Source organism: Gallus gallus, chromosome 2 (genome assembly GCF_016699485.2).
Source record: "Gallus gallus isolate bGalGal1 chromosome 2, bGalGal1.mat.broiler.GRCg7b, whole genome shotgun sequence".
Classification (NCBI taxonomy): domain Eukaryota; kingdom Metazoa; phylum Chordata; class Aves; order Galliformes; family Phasianidae; genus Gallus; species Gallus gallus.
In genome coordinates, this window is record NC_052533.1 from 7,601,776 (window position 1) to 7,621,355 (window position 19,580).

The following is a 19,580-nucleotide window of genomic DNA, read 5'->3' on the forward strand; positions in this document are numbered from 1 at the left end:
TTTTTCTTCAGTCTTTTTACTGCTTGCTACACACACAGCACCATCACACTGCAATGCATCCAAGTGATTTCTGATTTTCACAGCATCATAAGTGGCCAGGCTTGTTGGTGCCCAGGAAAGGCTTTGGAGATGGGAGCTGCACAGGCTAGGAAAGCTCAAACTGCTAGGATTCCTGCATACACACATTGAGAGTGGTCAAAACCAACCTGTTCTCACCCTCATGGTGCCTGCACAACCACAGACAGTTTCACTGGTTATTGAGCAATTTGTGTTTTCTGCAGTTTCTGCTACATTATTATTGGAGATGACTACGTACGCTGTTTTAGCAAGGGATAACAAAAATAAGCACACTGTCCTTATTCAAGTGTGTATCAATTATTTTGTGTGATTTTACAACTGATGGTGTTGGGATTTGTGCATAGTAAATGAAAAGTGTTTATCACCATCTGGTTCTCACTCTTGAACAGTGTTTTTTGGTGTTTCCTGCTTGCACATGCAAATGCCACCACTGAAAAACACAGTCAGACCACTCTGATCCATCTGTGGTATAACTTTATTATATGCCATTACCTTTATTAATAATAAATGTTTCTGTTATTTAATAAGAGTGCTTTTTTACCGAAATAATGCTATAAGCTAATTCTGCTTCTGTTTTTATCCTGCTCTCATTTTGATTATTCTTGGGTAATTCTATTGATCTCAGTAGTTCCTCTAATTATACAGCACTGTAAAATCAAATTCATCCTCTGAGTCACTGTTCAGCTAAATCGTTCGGTTATCCAGTTCCTGAATCACTGTTCAGGTTGAAACCTCTGGGAATCTTGCCATAGCAGGGTAACATAAACTCTGAGTAGGTTTTTAATGGCTTTTCAATGTCGGTAGCAGTTTACATTGGGTAAAAAAAATTGAAGCTAAACTAAATGCAGTTCATGTGGCACAGTTCCTGTTTTATGCTGTAGAGCCTTATTTTGCAGTATTAATAGGTTTATTAGCACTCATGTTAGGTGACTAGCAGGTGCTGCTCAGAGTGAATAAATCATGCAGTTAATTCACATGAAAGACAACTTGTGCAGGTGCTGATAGGCATTCATGAGGCTAAAGAATCAAGTTCTTTAATAGCAATGTCAGGCTGTTCAGTCTTCCTTTCTAGCCTATTTCTTTATGAAATGTTAAAAGAGATTGCTTTGGGACACTTGTGTTCTTGAACTATTGCAATCATCTAATGAATTTTTGATAGTCATATTCAGAGGGTTTTGTGATCACTAACTTTCTTGATATGTCTGTAGCTATTGAAATTGATCCCTTGTGTCAGTGTTGGCTGTCCATCTTCCTGCTGTCATAAGCCCACAGATTAGCTGGTAAGAATATGTTACTTTTAATTTAAAGGAAAGGTGCAGTGAAAGCTGCTTGAGCAGGTTTGAATAGAGTAATATTCAGCATATAATGAAAGCCTTGATTTGTCTCACTGCGTTGCACAGATAAGCAAATTGTATTTCCAGCCATAGCAGCCTGCTAAGTGGCAGGGAGAAAAAAAACAAGACTTGACAATAAGGAGCCCCACTGCATCATATCAGTTGGGCAACGTGAATTCTGTCTTCTCAAGGCCCTTAGCAGTTGAGAAGCTATGATGCGACCTTGCAATGAACATCTACCCTCAGCAATGAGCTGCAGTGCAAATGACCCAGAAGACTTTTGCCAGCAAAAGTTACTACAGATTTTACTACAGCTTTAGTGGCTCTAGCTAACAAGCTTTCATGGAGAGCTGACAAAGACTGTGGGGTTATGCCTACACCAAGTGATAGAAAAATACATCATTATCATGCATTAATGACATACTGCAGTCTGTGACTGCAGAGAGGTTTTTGAGATGCATTTGCTCTTTGGAGTGAGTGTTAGGAATATCTGACTGTGTGATCTCTAAGTAATGTTTCCACTTTCTTAATTCAGTCTCCATTTTCATTATCACTGGGCATCCTGATGAATTACAGATTTGCCTGTTTTGATGAAATATCTGCATGCCAATGTGGCCAGAATGGATCAGGAGGGTCTTACAGTGTCTGGGACTCACTGACACCAGGAACAAAGGAAACCTGCTGATTGTTAGTACCTATTGTGAGCAGGAATCCTTCATGTTTTTGAAAGCAAACAGCTAAGGGTTGCATCACTTGTGTGCATCTATTTTGTTTGGTGGGTTGGGGTTTTTTTTTTGTTTGTTTGTTTGGTTTTTTGTTTGTTTTTTTTTACTTTCTGACTTTTTGACTTTTTTTTTTTTTTTTTCCAACAAACCCATTCATATGAATGAGGAGGACTTTAAAGCTTCATGATTTCTTAGTTATTGCACCTGACCTTCGTGCACTCTGGTAGGAGCTGTAGAGCACTACCGAAGAGCAGAGCCAGATCTGTAATCAATACCTCTGGTGTTTTGTAACGCTCAGACAGCAAAGAAGATCTGGAAACTTCTTGTCAATAACATTGTTAACAACACCCCAGTGCCCTGACTCATATAGCAACTACAAGATCTTTTGGTGAAGAAAACACAACAAATTAGAAGAATCAATGGTCTGGGGAAAAAACAAAACAAAACAAAGCAGCAGCATGAAAGTGGTGCTTTTGGTGTGGTTGAGAAGAGCGGCCTCAGAAAGCCTCTTCAGTCTGCTGCCCTGAGCTGGTCTTAATCCCACTTCTTGGAGAAAGATGTCCTACAGCTTGTCCTCAGAGAAATCACACAGAACCATAGAACAGCTTACGTTGGAGGGGACCTTAGCAATCATCCAGTTCCAAGCCCCTGCTGTGGGCTGGTTACCACTCACCAGCTCAGGCTACCCAGGGCCCCATCCAACTTGGAATTGAGCACCTGCAGGGATGGGGGACCCACAGCTCTCTGGGCAGCCTGTGCCAGCGCTGTCCCCTCAGTAAAATATCTCTTCCTAACACCTAATCTGAATCTCCCCTCTTTTAGTTTAAAGCTATTCCCCTTTGTCCTATCACTTCCATACAGTGTAAAAAGTCAATCCCTTTTCTGCTTGTAAGCTCCCTTCAAGTACTGGAAGTCTACAGTGAGGTTTCCCCAGGGCATTCTCTTCTCTAAGCTAAACAAACTCAGCTCTCTCAACCTTTCTCCATAGGATAAGTGCTCAAGCTCTTTGATCATCTTCATGGCCCTCCTTTGAATCCACTTCAACAGCTCAACATCCTCCCTGTTCAGGAGGGGATTGCTGGTGGATGGGGCTGTGCTAAGCCTGGATTAGAGTGATCAGAATTTGGCCAGGCTGTCAGACAGAGCTTTCTCTGCTGTAGTCACCCTGGCTCTATGGGGTGCTGTTTGCTCTTCATCTCCATGTCATTCCTTCAGGGCCTCGGAGAGCATCCAAAGCTGACATGCTTTCTGCTGAGCACAGTAGTTTGTGAACCAAGGCCTATTTCTCTTCAGCTTTGGTGAGGTTGACATGTTTGTCAAGCTTGAGTCTTGCTCAGGATGTGCAGCAGCTCTGGGACCCACGTAGGAGAAGAAGTGGTTAGACTGGAGCTCACTGACCTGGAGGGTCATATTAGCATTCTTCTCAGTGCCCAGCTTAAAAAATGAGTTTCTTTTCAGGCCTCATCTTCCAGACACAGAGGCAGAAAGTACAGGCCAAACCCTCAGAACTCCCTGTGCTCCATCTTCCAAGCGCACAGCTGAGGGCTCTGCATATCCTCTAGCTCCCTTTCTGTTTACTTAGAAATGAAAGGCCAATACTTGTTTCACACTTCATCTGCAGCACAGCAAGTCCTTGAAGGCAGATAGCATCTTACATTGGGATGCCGCCTAACTAACCAGGGGAAAATGCTGGCATCTCACCACGATGTTCTTCTGAAAGGAACATGAGGCTGCAAGGCTGCATGAGCAGAAAACAACATGTGTTCAAGCAATTAAACTGCATGACTAAGGGGAAACTAATGACACTTAGCCCACACCTTCCCTAATGCATGGGCTCCTTTCCCTGAGATGAGGGGCTGCCATGTTCTCTCAGCTGCTGAACACATGGGAGCACCTCGACTGTGTGATTCTGCTGCCATCAGGTGGTGATTGCTTTTGGATCAAGGATTTTGTGTTTAAAATACGTTCTTTAAAGCATGTCATCAAATCCCTCAGAGGCAAGTAATATTTTATTCTTCATAAGCTCGCTGCCTGTCACAGAAGAAGAGGCTGTGTGTTTTGAGAAGGAATTAGGAGTTGTTGGGTTGAGCACTCAGTTTTCCTTAAGGATCTCCTTGTTGATGATGCAAACACCTTGAGAACATTCATTGTTGGCATACAGAAATAATGAGATCAGGCTGAGAATGGAGTGTTCTCTCTTCTTCCTTGTTCATCTATTTATTTTTTTAGTGTCTCTACCTTTTTCCAAATGGCATAGAATTCTTTAGTGATCCTGAAAAATGTTTTTTTTTTTCACCTGACTCATTTATGCAGCTTGAAAAGAGGATTCGTTCCATTGAAATCAGGAGTACTGCAGGGGTATTGCTGACATAAGCATAAAAATATGTCAATGTAGGAAAAAGCATATTGGATACAGAACTGATCTAAAGCAGAATAATATAAGAAAGCAATTTTCATGCATTTAACTACTTTTACTCTCATTTTATACTCATTAATGGAAGTCAGTGTAGAGCTACAGGGGGCCTCTAAGACAGAAGGGACAGACTCTTTAGCAGGGTCTGTTGTGATAGAACATTGGGAAATGGTTTCAAACTGAAAGAGAGATTTACATTGGATATAAGGAAAATGTTTTTCACAATATGTGTGGTAAAGCACTGGAGCAGATTGCCCAGAGAGATAGTGGATGCCTCATCCTTAGAGACATTCAAGGTCAGGCTGGACGGGGCTCCGAGCACCTGACGGAGCTGTAGGTGTCCCTGGTCATTGCAGGGAGTTGGACCAGATGACCTTTAAGGGTCCCTTCCACCTCAAACAATTCTATGATTCTTTGATTCTACATTGCACCAACTGAGAGAAAACGTACCTTGTGTGTGTATGAAAGATGGCAAGGTGGTCCTTGAAAGCATCCCTGAAACACGTCAGTGAAGGCCAATATGAGCAAAGTGTTTTCCTTAACTAGGCAAAAATACTTGCTTTCAAACTATACAATAGTAATCGATTTGGCATGTGGTTGGTGATTCAAGATGATCTAGTAATTGATTTTAAAACAGATGCTAGCTGTCAAATAAGCATTTGTATTTATTTGATGTTTCTCTGGGAATCCTTGGGGTTTTGCTATCTCAGAAGTCTTTTTGTTCTCGTTTCCTAGACCCCCTTTTGCTTCTCTGATCTCTCTTCCTCTCATCTTCTTTTGATGCTTCCTACTGGCAAATTCCTTTGAGCTTTCTTCCCCAGTATAAGCCTTGGCCTTTATGCTAGACTTTAATTTCATTTTGCTTAAGATTCCTTTTTATTAACAGTTTTTTAAAAAAGACTAAAATGCCATCAGCACACCAAATACTTAACAATCTGAGCATCATCTACTACAAACTGCACAAACAAAACCATTGATTCTGCTTCCTGGAATTGCTGTGCTTTAAAACATCAGTAGTAAGTTGCAAACAAGGATATGTTTCCTCTGTAAGACAAAACTTTGTGTAGTTCTTCAAGTAAAAGTTAAAATACTCTGGAATTAGTAGGTCTATTGACATCAAACTAGATATGCTTGAATGTGTTTCTGTCTGCATGTGTGTGTGTACATTTGCTTGCAAGAGAATCAAACTATTTTCCATTAATAAGTAAAATGTCTTAAATGCCTCTACCCTTCTTTTGACCTCTAGAAATGCAGAAAGTCTCTGGTTTCCAGGTGCAGTTAAAAAGCATTTCTGCTTAGTCTCCAAGGACAGCTCTTCAGTAACTGAGGTTTCTTTTTGGGAGTTAATGACACTGCAGTTGTTAGCCACAGCTTGTCTGTCTAACACAAAGGCCTTCACCAAGGGTGAATACAACACTTAGATTTCCCAGAAATCTCTTGTTTGTCTGTAGCACAGATCTATGATGGAGACATTTTTTCTTTGGAGAGACATGGTTAGTTTCTTTGTTTTCATTATACGTTTCTTTTCCTGGGTACTGGGAGATGTTAGCAGTCCTACTAGATGGGCAGACCTATTACCATACTTCCTATGGAGGTGACAATGTGAACAGGTGTGCATGAGTGCATCCACAGGATTGTTGTGGAGAGACTCACGTTGGTGAGGTTCTGCCTTACACAGAACAAAAGCATGTGGGCAGCCAAAGGAAATTGTTTGATCGAGGTACTGACTACAGCTGTTCTTGTCCTGCCTGGAAACTGAACTATTGATGCTTGTGTTCACTATAGCCTCAGTGGGTAAATTATACAGCTAATAATCTCAGTTTCTGTTGACCATGACAACAGAAAAACAAATACATTTTCCATTCAAAAACTGTTCCTTTATCTCTCCAGTTTTTCTCTTGACTTTGCATTTATTCATTTTATGGAAATGACAGCATCTGTCAGAGGACTGGGCTGGCCAAGCGTCCTTGCCTTTTGCAAGTCTCTGTTCCATTTAGCTCACACTTGCAAACTGCAAATCATTCATAATGTCTTCGTAAATTGGAAGAACCTCCTATTATGCCAATGGATTTCCCACTCAGCCGTTGGTAAAAGCTTCAGTCTTTCACTAACAGCCAGCCAGAACTTAACCACACTGAACACATTAACACATTAAACTCTAAAGATCCTCATTCACTTTTTGAATGACCACAACAGCAACAAAGGGTGGAGCTGCTTGAAATTGTGTAGTTGAGTATCAGTGGTGAAAGTTCAGAAACACTCTGAAGCCTATTTAATTCTTCATTCTCACATTAAAGTAATGGTACCTGTCTTACTGCCCATCAATCTGTAGAGCATATGCAAACCCTTCTGCTCCAGTTCGAATAGAAATGACTCATATGTTATTAAGCCTCATAATGAAAATGAATTACATTATTGCCTTTTGCAAAATGGTAGGTTTAGAAAGCCAAGTTAGTGTCTTCCACGTGTTGGTAGCCAAAGACACTTTGGGCAGAGCGAATTTATAGCTTTTCTGGCTATCTATAAGTTGAAGTCATCTTTGCAATGAAGCGTATTAAATGATAAGAGAAAGTATTAGCAATTAAAAGGTCTTTGAATTGATGTTTAATGAGAATTAGGTTCTGCCAGACTTCAAACTAATTTCTTAGGATTGCAATCATTGAATCATCATAGAATTATGGAATGGCTTGGGTTGGAAGGGACCTCAGGGATCATCAGGTTCCTATTGCCCTGGTATGGGCAGGGGTTGCCAACCACTAGTAGTGGTTGCTCAGATTATCCAGGGCCCCATCCAACCTGGCCTTGAACACCTCCAAGGATGGGGCATCTGCATCGTCTCTAGGCAGCCTGTGCCAGCATCTCACCACTCACTCAATGAAAAACATCCCCTGACATCCATTTCCCCTTGTCCTATCACTGTCTACCTGTGTAAAAAGTTGATTTTCCTCCTGTTTATAATGTCTTTAAACATCGAAAGGCTGCAATGAGCTCTCCCCTCAGCCTTCTCCTCTCCAGAATGAACAAGCTCAATTCCTTCAGCCTGTCTTCCTGGGAGAGATGCTCCAGCCCTCTGATGATCTTTGTGGCCCTCTTCTGAACCTGATCCAACAGCTCCACATCTTTCCTGTGCTGGGGACCCCAGGCCTGGATGCACTACTCCAGGTGGTGCCTTGCACAGTGAAGTAGAGGAGAACAATCCCCTCCCTCTCCCTGCTGCCACCCCTCTTCTGATGCAGCCCAGGACACCATTGGCCTTCTGGGCTCCAGACGCACACTGCTGGCTCATGTTAAGGTTTTCATCGGCCAGGACCTCTAAGCCCCTCTCAGCAGGGCTACTCTCAAGTTCTTCTCCTGATCTGTGTACATATCTGCAATCTTGCTTTCCACTTACATACTTGAGCTCTGACATATTTATACTGATATCTTTCTAGGCATTTTGTCACTAACAACTACACCTCTGACCCTGGCTGCGTATGAAATATTGTTTTGCAAAAATGTTTTTAAAAATGAAACAGGGATAATATTCAAGATGGCAACCAGGCCACAGTCTCTGAAGCCTGGTGTGTCACAAAGTGTTACAAAGCTCCAACATTGCGTAACTTACAGAAAATCACCATTTTTGTTTATTCCCAGCTGGCAGCAGAGATTAGGAAGATTCAAATTTCAGATGATACGCTTTAACCTAAGTACAAAGGCTGTTTGAATCCGTTGATATAAGTCAAGCATGACTTTGTGAACTCTTTATGGAGGAGTAAATCAGTGCAGTATTCCCAAGAGAGCCCAGCTTTTGCTACCATCAAATTCCTTATGTTCATATACACGAGCACAGGACACAGGGCAGGAGCAGCCAGGCTTTTTATTCTATCATGAGTGTGTGTACTAGTATGAATAATTTGATGTTTCGTGAGCAACATAATTATGCTTAATAGCTGATATATTCAGAGTAATTGTTATCAGTTGTGTTCATTTGTGTATACGGCATAATTTAATGAGCATTTTTAATTGATTTTCCTGTGACATTCTCCCTGTGCTGTGATTAGACTGGGATTTTCGTATCTACACAGTTTTCATTTATTGCTAACTAGCAATTTACATCTAATAGTCTTTTTTTTTTCCTCTCTCCCTCTTTTCCTTTCTTTTTTTTTTTTTAATTAGAGGAGATCTTGAAGACTCATATTGCTCATTGGTGGTCTCCTGATGGCACCAGGTTAGCATATGCAACAATTAATGCTTCCAGAGTCCCCACCATGGAGATCCCAGTATACACTGGCAGCCTTTACCCTACTGTTAAAACATACCATTATCCAAAGGTAAGGGAAAGTAAAACAAGCAGTTCTGTTGTTCTATTACAAACAAACAAACAGCAAAATCATGTTGTTTCTATTTTTTCTTGGTAGGCTCAGATAGGAGACAGTACAATTGGACATATTCATAAGCAATGAAAATAAACAGATCTAAAGAAAAATCAGCTGCTCCCCAGTGAATTAAGTCTGTATTTTTCTTTAGCTGTATTATTAAAATTGCAGTTTTCTGATCAAAGTATTAGTCATTCCTAATATAATGAAAATAAAATGTTTCAGTTCTTGCTTTGTGCCTGCAATTGCGCTTCTGTTCTAGATAGGAGTTGACAATATCTAAAAGCTTACAGCAATCCTTAATACATTTGGGCTCATGGCATTTCTAAGAGAAGAAACAAGAAGGAAAATTTGGTGTTTGGATTTCTCTATAGTTTCCAGAATGTGTACTCTGCAGCACTGTCGTTTCTTCTGTCATTTCTTGCTTTGTGTACTGAGTTTCTCAAAACTCATAGATGGATCCAAACTGAAACAAACAGGAGAGATACATATATGCAGGTTTTATGGAAAGTAACTGACTCAGGAGGTTTCCTACAATAAAGGAATGAATCCATGTGTTACTACATTTACCATTATCCCAATAGACTGTTTTTTTTTTCTAAAAAAAAAAAAGAAAAAAATATTTCTAGTCACCATGTAAAGCATCTTTTACAAAAGTTAGAGGTGTGCTCTGTAGAATTACACCTTGGTTCTGCCTAATGAGCTTTCCACACCTCTGTGATAAACCACCTTAGTTGTGCCTTCCCTATGAATGGCTGTAGTACACATCCATAACCTTAAACAGGAGAGCACATTTTACAGTCCATGGGAACATCATAAATCAAAACCATTCTGTGTTGTATAAGATATAGTAATTATTCTATTTTTACTTCATTTTATTTTGAAATCCAGGCTGGAATGGAAAATCCAACTATTTCTTTGCATGTGATTGGTCTGAATGGACCTGCCCATGATCTAGAGATGATTCCCCCAGATGATCAGAGACTGAGGTATGTGCTTTCTCATACTGGGATGTCCAATCTGGTTCTGTTAGGGCTTTATATCAGACCCTGGCTTTTTTGAGATCATTTTACAGTTACTTTTTCTGCCACTACTGTCAAGTTTCACTTTGGGTAAATCTAGTTGTAAGTTTTCGTATATTTTTTCTTCTTCCATGTGTTTTAATTGAGCACTGTTCATTTTTTACTCAAAATCCCCGTGACCCAGTCTAACTTCAGAGTAGGTTTATTTTTAGAGCACTGAGCAGGATGTTGCAAAATCTATAACATATTCATTTCACATCTAGTCATTGGCATTAGGGAATTTGAATTGGGACAGTTGTCTGTGTACTGTATGGGACACCATGAAGCAGAAACAAGGCAGATCTCTAATACAGAAGTAATGAGATCACTGTTTTTGAGTCAAGCATGGGAATGAACTCAGAAGGATAAACTGCAAATACATTGCCCTGCCTTCATTAAAAAAAAATAGAAAGGAAAGCTCTTTGCTGCTTTTAGGGTAAGTATATTTGAGAAGTTGGCCTGCAGTTCAGCCAATCATTTAGCCACCCATTTCTATTTAAGCAAGTGCTCTGATCTGTTTGCATTCAGCAAGAACTGGAAATTTGGCTTGGACTTCAGCCTATGACCAAAAGTGGTGCTACATTTATAGGTCTGTGAGCACTTGAAAGGTGCATCACGTTGTTCCAGCCTGCCATTGGGAAAGAAACAGCTTTAGTCAATGCCTGGCACACCTCCCTGCAAAGCTTGGGGATTAGAGCCATTTCTGGATTTCAGCAGCTTTGCCGTACACTTGAAATAGCTTTACATCCTGCAAAAGAATTCTGCTTCTACATTCTGTTTCTACATCTGGTACCCACAGTGACCCCTCTGGCCAGCATCATGATGCTTTCTGTGCATGTCAGACATGATGAACAAGGTTTTCATTCCCAGCACATCACTTACTCAAGTAGCAGCATCCGATCACACTTCATCTTTCATGACTGATTGCTAAATTAGGCTGCTGGATGGGCAGTCCCAGTGCAAACAGACATATAGGTGCAGCACAGAGCTAATGGAACAGGCCAACTGGGAGGGCAGGGAAAGGTACCCTCATAATGCATGATCGTAGAATCATAGAGTCATTAAGTTTAAAAAGACCACTAAGATCATCTAGTCCAATCGTCAGCCCACTCTCACCATGCCCACTGACCACATCTGCCCCTCAGTGCCACATCTGCATGTTTCTTGAACCCCTCCAGGGATAGTGACTCCGCCACCTCCCTGGGCAGCCCATTCCAATGCCTCACTGCTCTTTCTGAGAATAAATTTTTCCTAATATCCAACTTGAACCTCCCCTGGTGCAATTTAAGGCCATTACCTCTAGTCCTATAAATGATAGGTACATAAGGCCTCTGCCTGGTTGTTGTGATCTTGCTGTGTAGTCATCTGGTGAGAGGATGCTAAACAAGTGCAATCACTTATGGCAGAAGTTACCTTTCTTCCCGTTAGGAAAATTAATGTCAACCTCAGAACAGGTTTTCACTGAATCACTCCGAATGGCTCCAATTCAAATCCAATTATGCAACAGCAGATGTATGACCCGTGAACAAACCAAATGGGCAGAGCTGTATTTGCCTTTCAAACCAATGGCTTCAGGTCTGCAGGCTGCAATCCCAGCTCACAGTATCCAAATCACAGCATCAGAACTGCAGCTCCTGGACAACGTCATTTTTTTTGCTCAGAACATACTCAGAAATGTTTTAATTATAGTAATAAGTTGAGACTGGAGGCTCCACGTGTCACTAATAAATCTGTGCTTTGTGGCTATAGGTGGCTGTAATTTATCGGGTTTCAGTGAGTGTTGTAAAATGATGCAAAATGTGTCATCATTAATTAGTGTTTCTAAATTTCATCAAAAACATGGTGATTTCTATCCCTGAAGCACATTATTAGTGCTGCTGGAGCAAGAGGAGTACATTTTCATTATTCGTATGTTTTCCAAAATGAGAGGATTAATGTGATAATGTTTCATGAGGAGACACGTGGGGTGCACCGTACAGACAGTTACAGAAAAAGGTATCAGAAATTCAGGGGAGAATGATGATAATAAGGATCTGGAGCATTTCAGTGTGCCCAACGTGTTCACACAGATGACACATGGACAGAGCAGTGAGTCTGGGTGTTCTTTGTATCTGGAGCAAAGTGTTTTGGTACAGTCAATACAACTGAAAATAAAGAGGAGATACCCCATTTGTTTTGCTTTAGAGTTAAAGGAAGTCAGAAATTTTCCACAGAATTGGAACATTTCTCAGGAAAAAAAAATAAGGACCCCTAACAGTGAACTGCTACATCAGCAGGTGATGGGAACCAGACTGCGGTCCAGTGTACTTCTCACATCACATTGGCATCTCAGATGGCAAATGAAGCACTCCCCTGAGTGCAGAAGTCGTAAGAAATACATTCTCCTTCCCTCAGCTCCTATAAAATCCAGACTGGGTCAGACAGTGCCTGAGAAATGCCCCACTCCCCTCCGTTGGCTGCCCAACCAGAGCAGCTCTCAAAGTGCAGATGTTTACAATTAGCTGAGATTAATCACACCTTATTGCCTCGTTTTCCTCTTCAAAATGGGAGACATAAAATTTAGTTGTCCTACAGAAGAGATGTAAGGAGAAGTAAATTAAAGACTCTGAGACTAGAATAATAAGTACTCTACAACTACGTGCTATTGTCTGCTTGCTGAGTGTCTGCAGGCTTCAGAGGCTACAGACAGAAATTGGGTCTCCATGCCCATCTCCAGGGTGATAGAGAAGATATATGTGTGACTTAAAATAATAATTAAAAGATCCTGAGCAAGAACCCTGGCTACTGTGTTCAAACAATGACAAGGATGTAGAAATTTAATATATGTCTTTCAGACTTTAAATTGGATTTATGGAGGAAAAAAAAAACGCTCTGAGCCACAGTACGTACTGAATTCACCTTCTTTTTCAGGGTGACTGAGTCTGCTCAGTTCATTGTGAAGAGGAAGAAGAGGTGGTTTTACAGTTTAATTTTGCTTCAGTGCCTTTTTTTCCTTCTTGGGGCCTATGCTCTCTCTCTGATAGAGCATAAAATTACAATTTTATTTCAAGCACTGAATTTTCAGACTGCTGTTTTCTCACCTGGAAGTATCCTTTCTCCCGGTGTGGTGGATGCTGTTGTTGAGGCCTTTTGTTATTTATCCCCAGCCAAATTCAGGCACTAAATGTTACAGAAAACTACAAAATCAATTCCCAACTTGTTATTTTGCTAGAGAAGCGTGTCTTTGTTGCTTTTGCCCTTTTTTCTTCAGTATATGCAGGAGTGCTTGCCAGAACGCAGAGTACTCTCCAGTGACACAGCACATTAATTCCAAAGGGAGCAACAATTCCTTATACATATTTTATGGCAAACAAATGAACTAATAAATTTTTATAGACTGTGTGCTGTGAGAAGTTGTATTATAACTTAAGGGTGTCTTTGGCCCGCACAGCCCATTGGTGTATTAGAGCATTCCTGGGTTTGTCAGCCCAGCAAGAGCTTTACCCTGAGAATGGAGTAGTGCAGAGGTGCACATCTGTGATCACCTCTTGGAAGGTGACCAGCAGGATATTTATTTGTGATCCTGGATTTTCAAGCCCAGTCCACCCTAAGTGGGTTGCATCGGTCAATATTGCATATTGCTCAATTTTGCTGTGCTTTCCTTGGGCAAGATATTGCTTACAGGACTGTGCAGCCCACAGTAGTGATTTACTGTGAGTATTGCTAGAACCTGAATATGTCTAACCACAGAGAATGGGATAGGGAGTGTGGGATGACATATTTGATCATGTAAAGTGCCACATCTCTACTGACTACTTTTTGGCAACCAGTTGTTACTGTTCTCCTGAAATCCAGCACCTCTCTAAACCATGACCTTCCTGCTCTTGTCCTTCTGATGCAACACGTATGGATGTTGTGTATCAGGGGCATTCAGAGATTGTTAACTCTTCATAAGCATAAAGAACCCTACTGTTGGTGGTAATAGGTTTGAGGATGGCAATTGTTTGTGATTTCTTTTCCATCGGTGCATAAATTTGTAGTTCCAGGCATTTCAGTCCTTGGAAGACTGAGTAGCTTGAAAGGTTGTTTATCTCTACCTGTGGGTCTTTGAAAATGACTTTCAGAAGTGGCAGATAAAACACCTGCACAGCCCTAAAAATGTCACTGTTAGGGGTTGAAATCCATACATAAGGAAGCCCAGAGACATCAAGATGCACTGTTTTAATAACCAATAACTCCTCTGTGCTTTCAGGGACTATTACATCACCATGGTAAAGTGGGCTACCAGCACCAAGGTGGCAGTGAACTGGCTGAACAGGGCCCAAAACTTCTCCATCCTGACACTGTGCGATGCGACCACAGGCGTCTGTACCAAGGTAGGGAGAAGAGCCTGGAAGTCCTTGGCCACCTACACCTGAGGAGAAACTGTTCCAGCCACCTCACCTGGGGACATGTCCACTTGTGCATATTTATTTAGGCAGACAGAGAATATAAACAGTTCTATTAATATGTTACAAATTATGTAATTAATTGTAGTTAATTAATACCTCCAGTATATATACTAAGGTAAATGTATGCATAACTATTAGCAGATACCATCTTTTAAACCAACATGGATATTTCTGTAGTAGAAAGGAGAGATACATATGCAGTGGAGCGTATCTGTCTCTGTGCTTAGGTATGCCATGCATAGAGCGTTGTACAGAATCTTTTCTGAACAACCTTTGTTTCAACCTTTATTTATTACTAACAAATTCTATTTCTTTGGGGAATAATGTGACCTGTGCATTTTGTTCTTCTGCACAACTTTTCAGATTCAGTCCAACTACGCTTTGCACTGATAAGCAGCATGTAATACATGCCGGCAATGTTATTTAATGATCTTGTTTTGTTTTAGAAACATGAAGATGAAAGTGAAGGTTGGCTGCACAGACAGGTAATAGTGATCTTCTCTTTGTGGTCAAACTTTTGGCAAGTCTTTCTCTTTTTGTCTTGCCCTACAAACGGGAAAAAATGATTTCCAGAAATAAGAAAGATAAGATGCCATGGTTTGTGTTATCTAAAACAGTTCCCCAGTAATAAGAAAGCATGATGTGCTTGAGCTGTCACCTTCTCTAGTGTGCACTAAGTTCTCAGCCTAAGATTTACTAGGGTTTAAGAGACAAAAAGCTGATGTTGATGGTAATTCACCCATTCATGGAACAACCTCAGAGGTAGTCCTTCAAATCTTGCTCTGAGACTGATGATTATTTGAAGCACTGTGGTGGTTGTTTTCTGGTCTTCTAGACTGGAAAGAAGTCTACTGTTGAAAACAGCGTTTAATTAAAAAGGACCGGTGTCCATTTACAGTCAGAATCATGGAGATAGGATTTTAAGACACTTAAGCTAAAATTGACAAAATTATCTGTTACTCTGCACCTGTTAGCAGATGTAAGAAAGGTAAAATGTGGAATTAAATTATCTGTGGGGCAGCTGAAACATGAATTACATGTGGGGCAGCTTACATGAATCCCAAAATGAGGAAAAACTGTCTGATTGAGTATAATATCCTGTTTTAACATACATTCATTTCACATAATTCTTCTGACGCTCTCACTTTTGTCTCATACTACTGCTTTGTATAGCTATGTGCTGCCATCCTCCAAATGAAATAACACTAAGATGAAAGTAAATCCCTATAAATTCACTAGGTATGTACATATATAGTGAGTTTAAAACCCCAAAAGATTTTTTATTTATGGAATTTTCTTTTTTTTTCAGATATTTTTTTAACACCTGCTTATAGATTTATATGCTGTAGATTTTCAGCATGTAAATCTCTAGATCATGTATAACACTTCCCCAGCAGGCAGTTTATGAAGGGATCTCAGATTTGATTAAGCTGTTCTTTAGAGAGAAGCTGCTGATACAAACTCAGCCACAACAAAGAACTGTTTTTCATGGAATATGTGAGTGCCAGACAGGGAGGAGCATGTCACATAAAGAATTTGCACTGTATTTTTTGGATTTAAAGTATATCCCATTTTTGTAGCGGATTGCTCAAAGGGTTCAAGAACCTATAGAAACAGCAATACATCAGTTCACAGCAAGAGCAACGTTTTTTTTCTGTTCCAGTGCCTGTCCTCCAGCATTGGTCTATGTCTGATCCAGATTAAAATTGATTTTACTGAGGAAATAGATTTTGTGCTCCAAGCGTTTCAAGTAATCTCTTGCTGTACTCAGGTGTAGAGTGAAAATGCTGCCAAAGTATTCTTTGTGTTTACACCACCTGTGTTAGCTTAGATAGATAACAAAATCTTCAAAGACAAGTCATGAGAAAAATAAATTGACCGTACTTTGTATCTTTTTTTTTAATTAAAAAAAAAAAAGGGTATTTCAAAGAGTTATTTTATTTTATAAATCTGAGAAGAATTTTAATCCTTTCCTTGCTGTTTACTGGGACCTCCATTCTCCTGAAACCCAGAGCAGTGTATTAGAAGAACTTGTGCTTTACGCTGCTATAGTCATTTACCTATTAAATGTACAAGCATTAATGGATGGTGTTTTGTCCTGAATAACTATTAAAAGAATTGCCAATTTCCAACCAACCTGTTCCAAGGAATTAGTCTGTAGTACTGCAAGCATCATATACCTATTCTGAGGTCAGAAAAGTATGTTTATGATAGCTAAATGAGTCAAGCACTTCATTACTGAACTCAGATAACTCTTGCTATGCATGCTTTTGATATTATTCTTCAAAAGCTTTTTAAGAGTCTGAAGAAATACAGAGCTTTTTCACCTATATTTCTGACAACAAAATGACTTAAACTTCCAGTTTTGACTGAACATATGATTACTGGAATAATTGCATTTTCTGTATTTACCTTTTACTCTATGGCACATTAATCTAAAAAATTGGAAAGTTATTTTCATGCCATGGGTGTCAGAGTATGAGAATAATGTGCAAATGTCAACTTTTAGTGCGATTCCCCCAACATCTTTGAGAAGATGAATCACACATTTGGCAGCCTCTGAAGGAGACCAGAAGTGTGACTCAGCTCAGAAAGAAGAGCCCTTGGTTGATATATTTCAATATACATATGGACCAAGGACCCGATTCAGTACTGTAGTCAGCAGGTTCTGCCAGCAGTGTGGCCATATAGTCAATGGACCTTGAGCGTGATTCAGCCCACCCTGAAGAAGACATCAGCGTGTTCCATTGGCCAGACCATCTGAGAATTAACCCAAACATAAATCAAAGAGTATAGATATTTGCATCATTCCTTAAAATACTGCTTTCCAGTACTCCAGGCACATCGTTTAAAAACTGTACAGTAACTTCACCTTTTACTTTAAGTTCACCTTCCTAGATCTTCCTAGAATAGGGGCAAACTTCACAGCTGGCTGGGGGAGAAAAAAACAGTGAAGTAACAGAAGATACTAAAAATGGGCATGAGCAAATCTCCAAGGACAATGTAGTTGACTTTTTGTCAGCAGTCTGAAATACTGGGACTTTTGACTTTGGGCACGTAACTCATGAATTTGATTTTTTTTTATTTGCTGTAACTGGTAACTCTGAAATTTAATAATCTATATGTGGAAGGTCATAGTAAATGATCCTGTGTTCCATTATGGGTTTCAGTGCATGAATGAACTTTATTCAAGCCACAAAACTTTGGAGAGCTCTCTCCAACACAGGCCAATAGCAATATTGCTGTCACTGTGTGGCTAAAAAATAGGATTAATTACTCAAAGTGCAATGAGAAATACACAGTCTTCTATAAAATGTCTGTAACTCCTCGTCAGATTATATGGCCAAGATTTTCAAACTTTTTTGATGAAAAAAAAAGTGGGTACAAGTTTACCAAAGATACCTGGGGATTTTGGAAGATTTTGCTGCTTTTATTTATATACCTTCAAGATCTCTGCTGATTGTAAAAACCAAACTTACCTTCTTTCATACCTTTGCTTAGATATTCAAATTCTCTGAAACAACAATTACAGCTGTAAAAAGTTTTGTTTGTATTTTTGTAAAGAACCCACTTCTGGATAGCAATTGTGGTGGTCATATAAAGACAAGGAGACAGCAAAGGAGAATTTTCTGCAGGACCTGGTGTAGGTAAACTTTACTGGCATTTAAATTGGATTATTTGTTTAATTGTGAAGGTGAGCTGAATAAATTTAGTTATAAATCAGGGTACAATTCCAACTTCACGCAAAGCTTCAATGATGTCAATTCATTCACAATGAATGTCATTCATTCACAATGATGTCAATGGAACCAGGAGATTGCCACAGAATAGTTGATAGACATACGACATGGGCTGGCTGGCCCCCCCTGCAAACAGCTCCTTTGGGCTCTGTTTTGCAGTCCTCCTGTCCCCCTAATGTTTAAGGTCACTTCTGTTTGAAAAGACTTATGCTCTGTCAAAAGGTAGAGATGTAGAAAATCTCACAACATTTTTCTTTTACAGCTCCCTTGTTTTAATTCTGACAGCATGGTAGCCCAGTAATGAGTCTCTTACAACTAGTTAACAGGTAGAATGAAATGAGGTTCTTTAAGATAAAAACAGAGCTCACAGAACCTTATAAGCAAGACTGACTTTCACCCTGCAAAACACTTGTCATGAAACCACCCCATAAGTGAGCTCATGTTACAAAGGCAGGCAAAGGTGCATCATTAAGACAAAGTAGGAGACTGAGAAAGGGAAAAGCCATCAGTGGAGTGATTGCAGAGGGCTGCATTATTCAGATAAACTGCATTCCTTTTTAAAACTTGAAGGTGAACCAGAAAAACTCCTCAAAGAAGTATTATTCACAGTCAATAACACACAGCAGACCAAAACTTAAGCCAGATTTCAAAGAGTCTTTCCAAAAGCACATTAAGCGCTGTGCTCTGGAGGAGCAGGAAACAGGGAGGATATTGCACGGAGAAGCACAGATGGACCAGCTGGGAAATGCTTCCTGTGGAGCTGCAGTGTGGTGGTGTTTAACCCACACAAATCATATCAACTGCAGCTCAAGGCACACTCCCTTCCTGATAGCCCCCAGCTTGCCATCCAGGATAAGTCACCATTTCTGTCACAACCTCAAACAAGGTTTTCTCTGCACTAATAAGTTGTCTTTCCAACAAGAACATGTGAAAATCTGTCCCATAGCATCAGGCAAGTGACAAAGCCTGATGAAGTGATGAAGTCTAAGTGAACCTCAGATGAATCTGCACAAAGCCTGTTCTCACTGGCAGAGATGTTGCTGGAATATATAGTGCAGGAGACACAGACAGAGAAACGTGGGGTGAACTCTCTTACATGTAGTTGTTCTGGTGGAACAGTAGATTTGGCCACATTGTTTTTCAAGGGGTTCTCTTCTGTCATTCAAGACATTTGGAAATAATGTTGTTTCATATTTCAAGTTTCAGTACAATGTCAGAAACAAATGACATCATTATTACATTCAGTGAGCTGTAAATGGGGATATTTTAAAATATAATGAAATACTTAGCGGGAGAAAATAAGAAAAGCAAGCAGTTTGAACACCAAGCACAGTGTTGTTAAAACCAAGAAATAGTGGAAAATAATTAATCAGTGAAGAGATGGTAGCAAATTAATACACAGTAAGAACTTTGTGAGAAATAAAAACACTTATTTTTGCTGTGT

General features: G+C 40.0%; 1 protein-coding gene across 4 annotated transcripts in view; it reads left to right on the top strand.

Annotated features, from left to right (window-relative positions):
• DPP6 (dipeptidyl peptidase like 6) overlaps nt 1–19,580 on the top strand; it is a 490,036-nt gene that overhangs the window by 433,267 nt on the left and 37,189 nt on the right. For all 4 annotated transcript variants that reach the window (XM_004939151.5, XM_004939153.5, XM_418545.7 and 1 more), the window contains exons 9-12: nt 8,706–8,860; nt 9,797–9,894; nt 14,198–14,321; nt 14,843–14,881. In XM_004939151.5, coding sequence (XP_004939208.1) covers nt 8,706–8,860; nt 9,797–9,894; nt 14,198–14,321; nt 14,843–14,881 — 416 coding nt within the window. The remainder of the gene's footprint in view (nt 1–8,705; nt 8,861–9,796; nt 9,895–14,197; nt 14,322–14,842; nt 14,882–19,580) is intronic.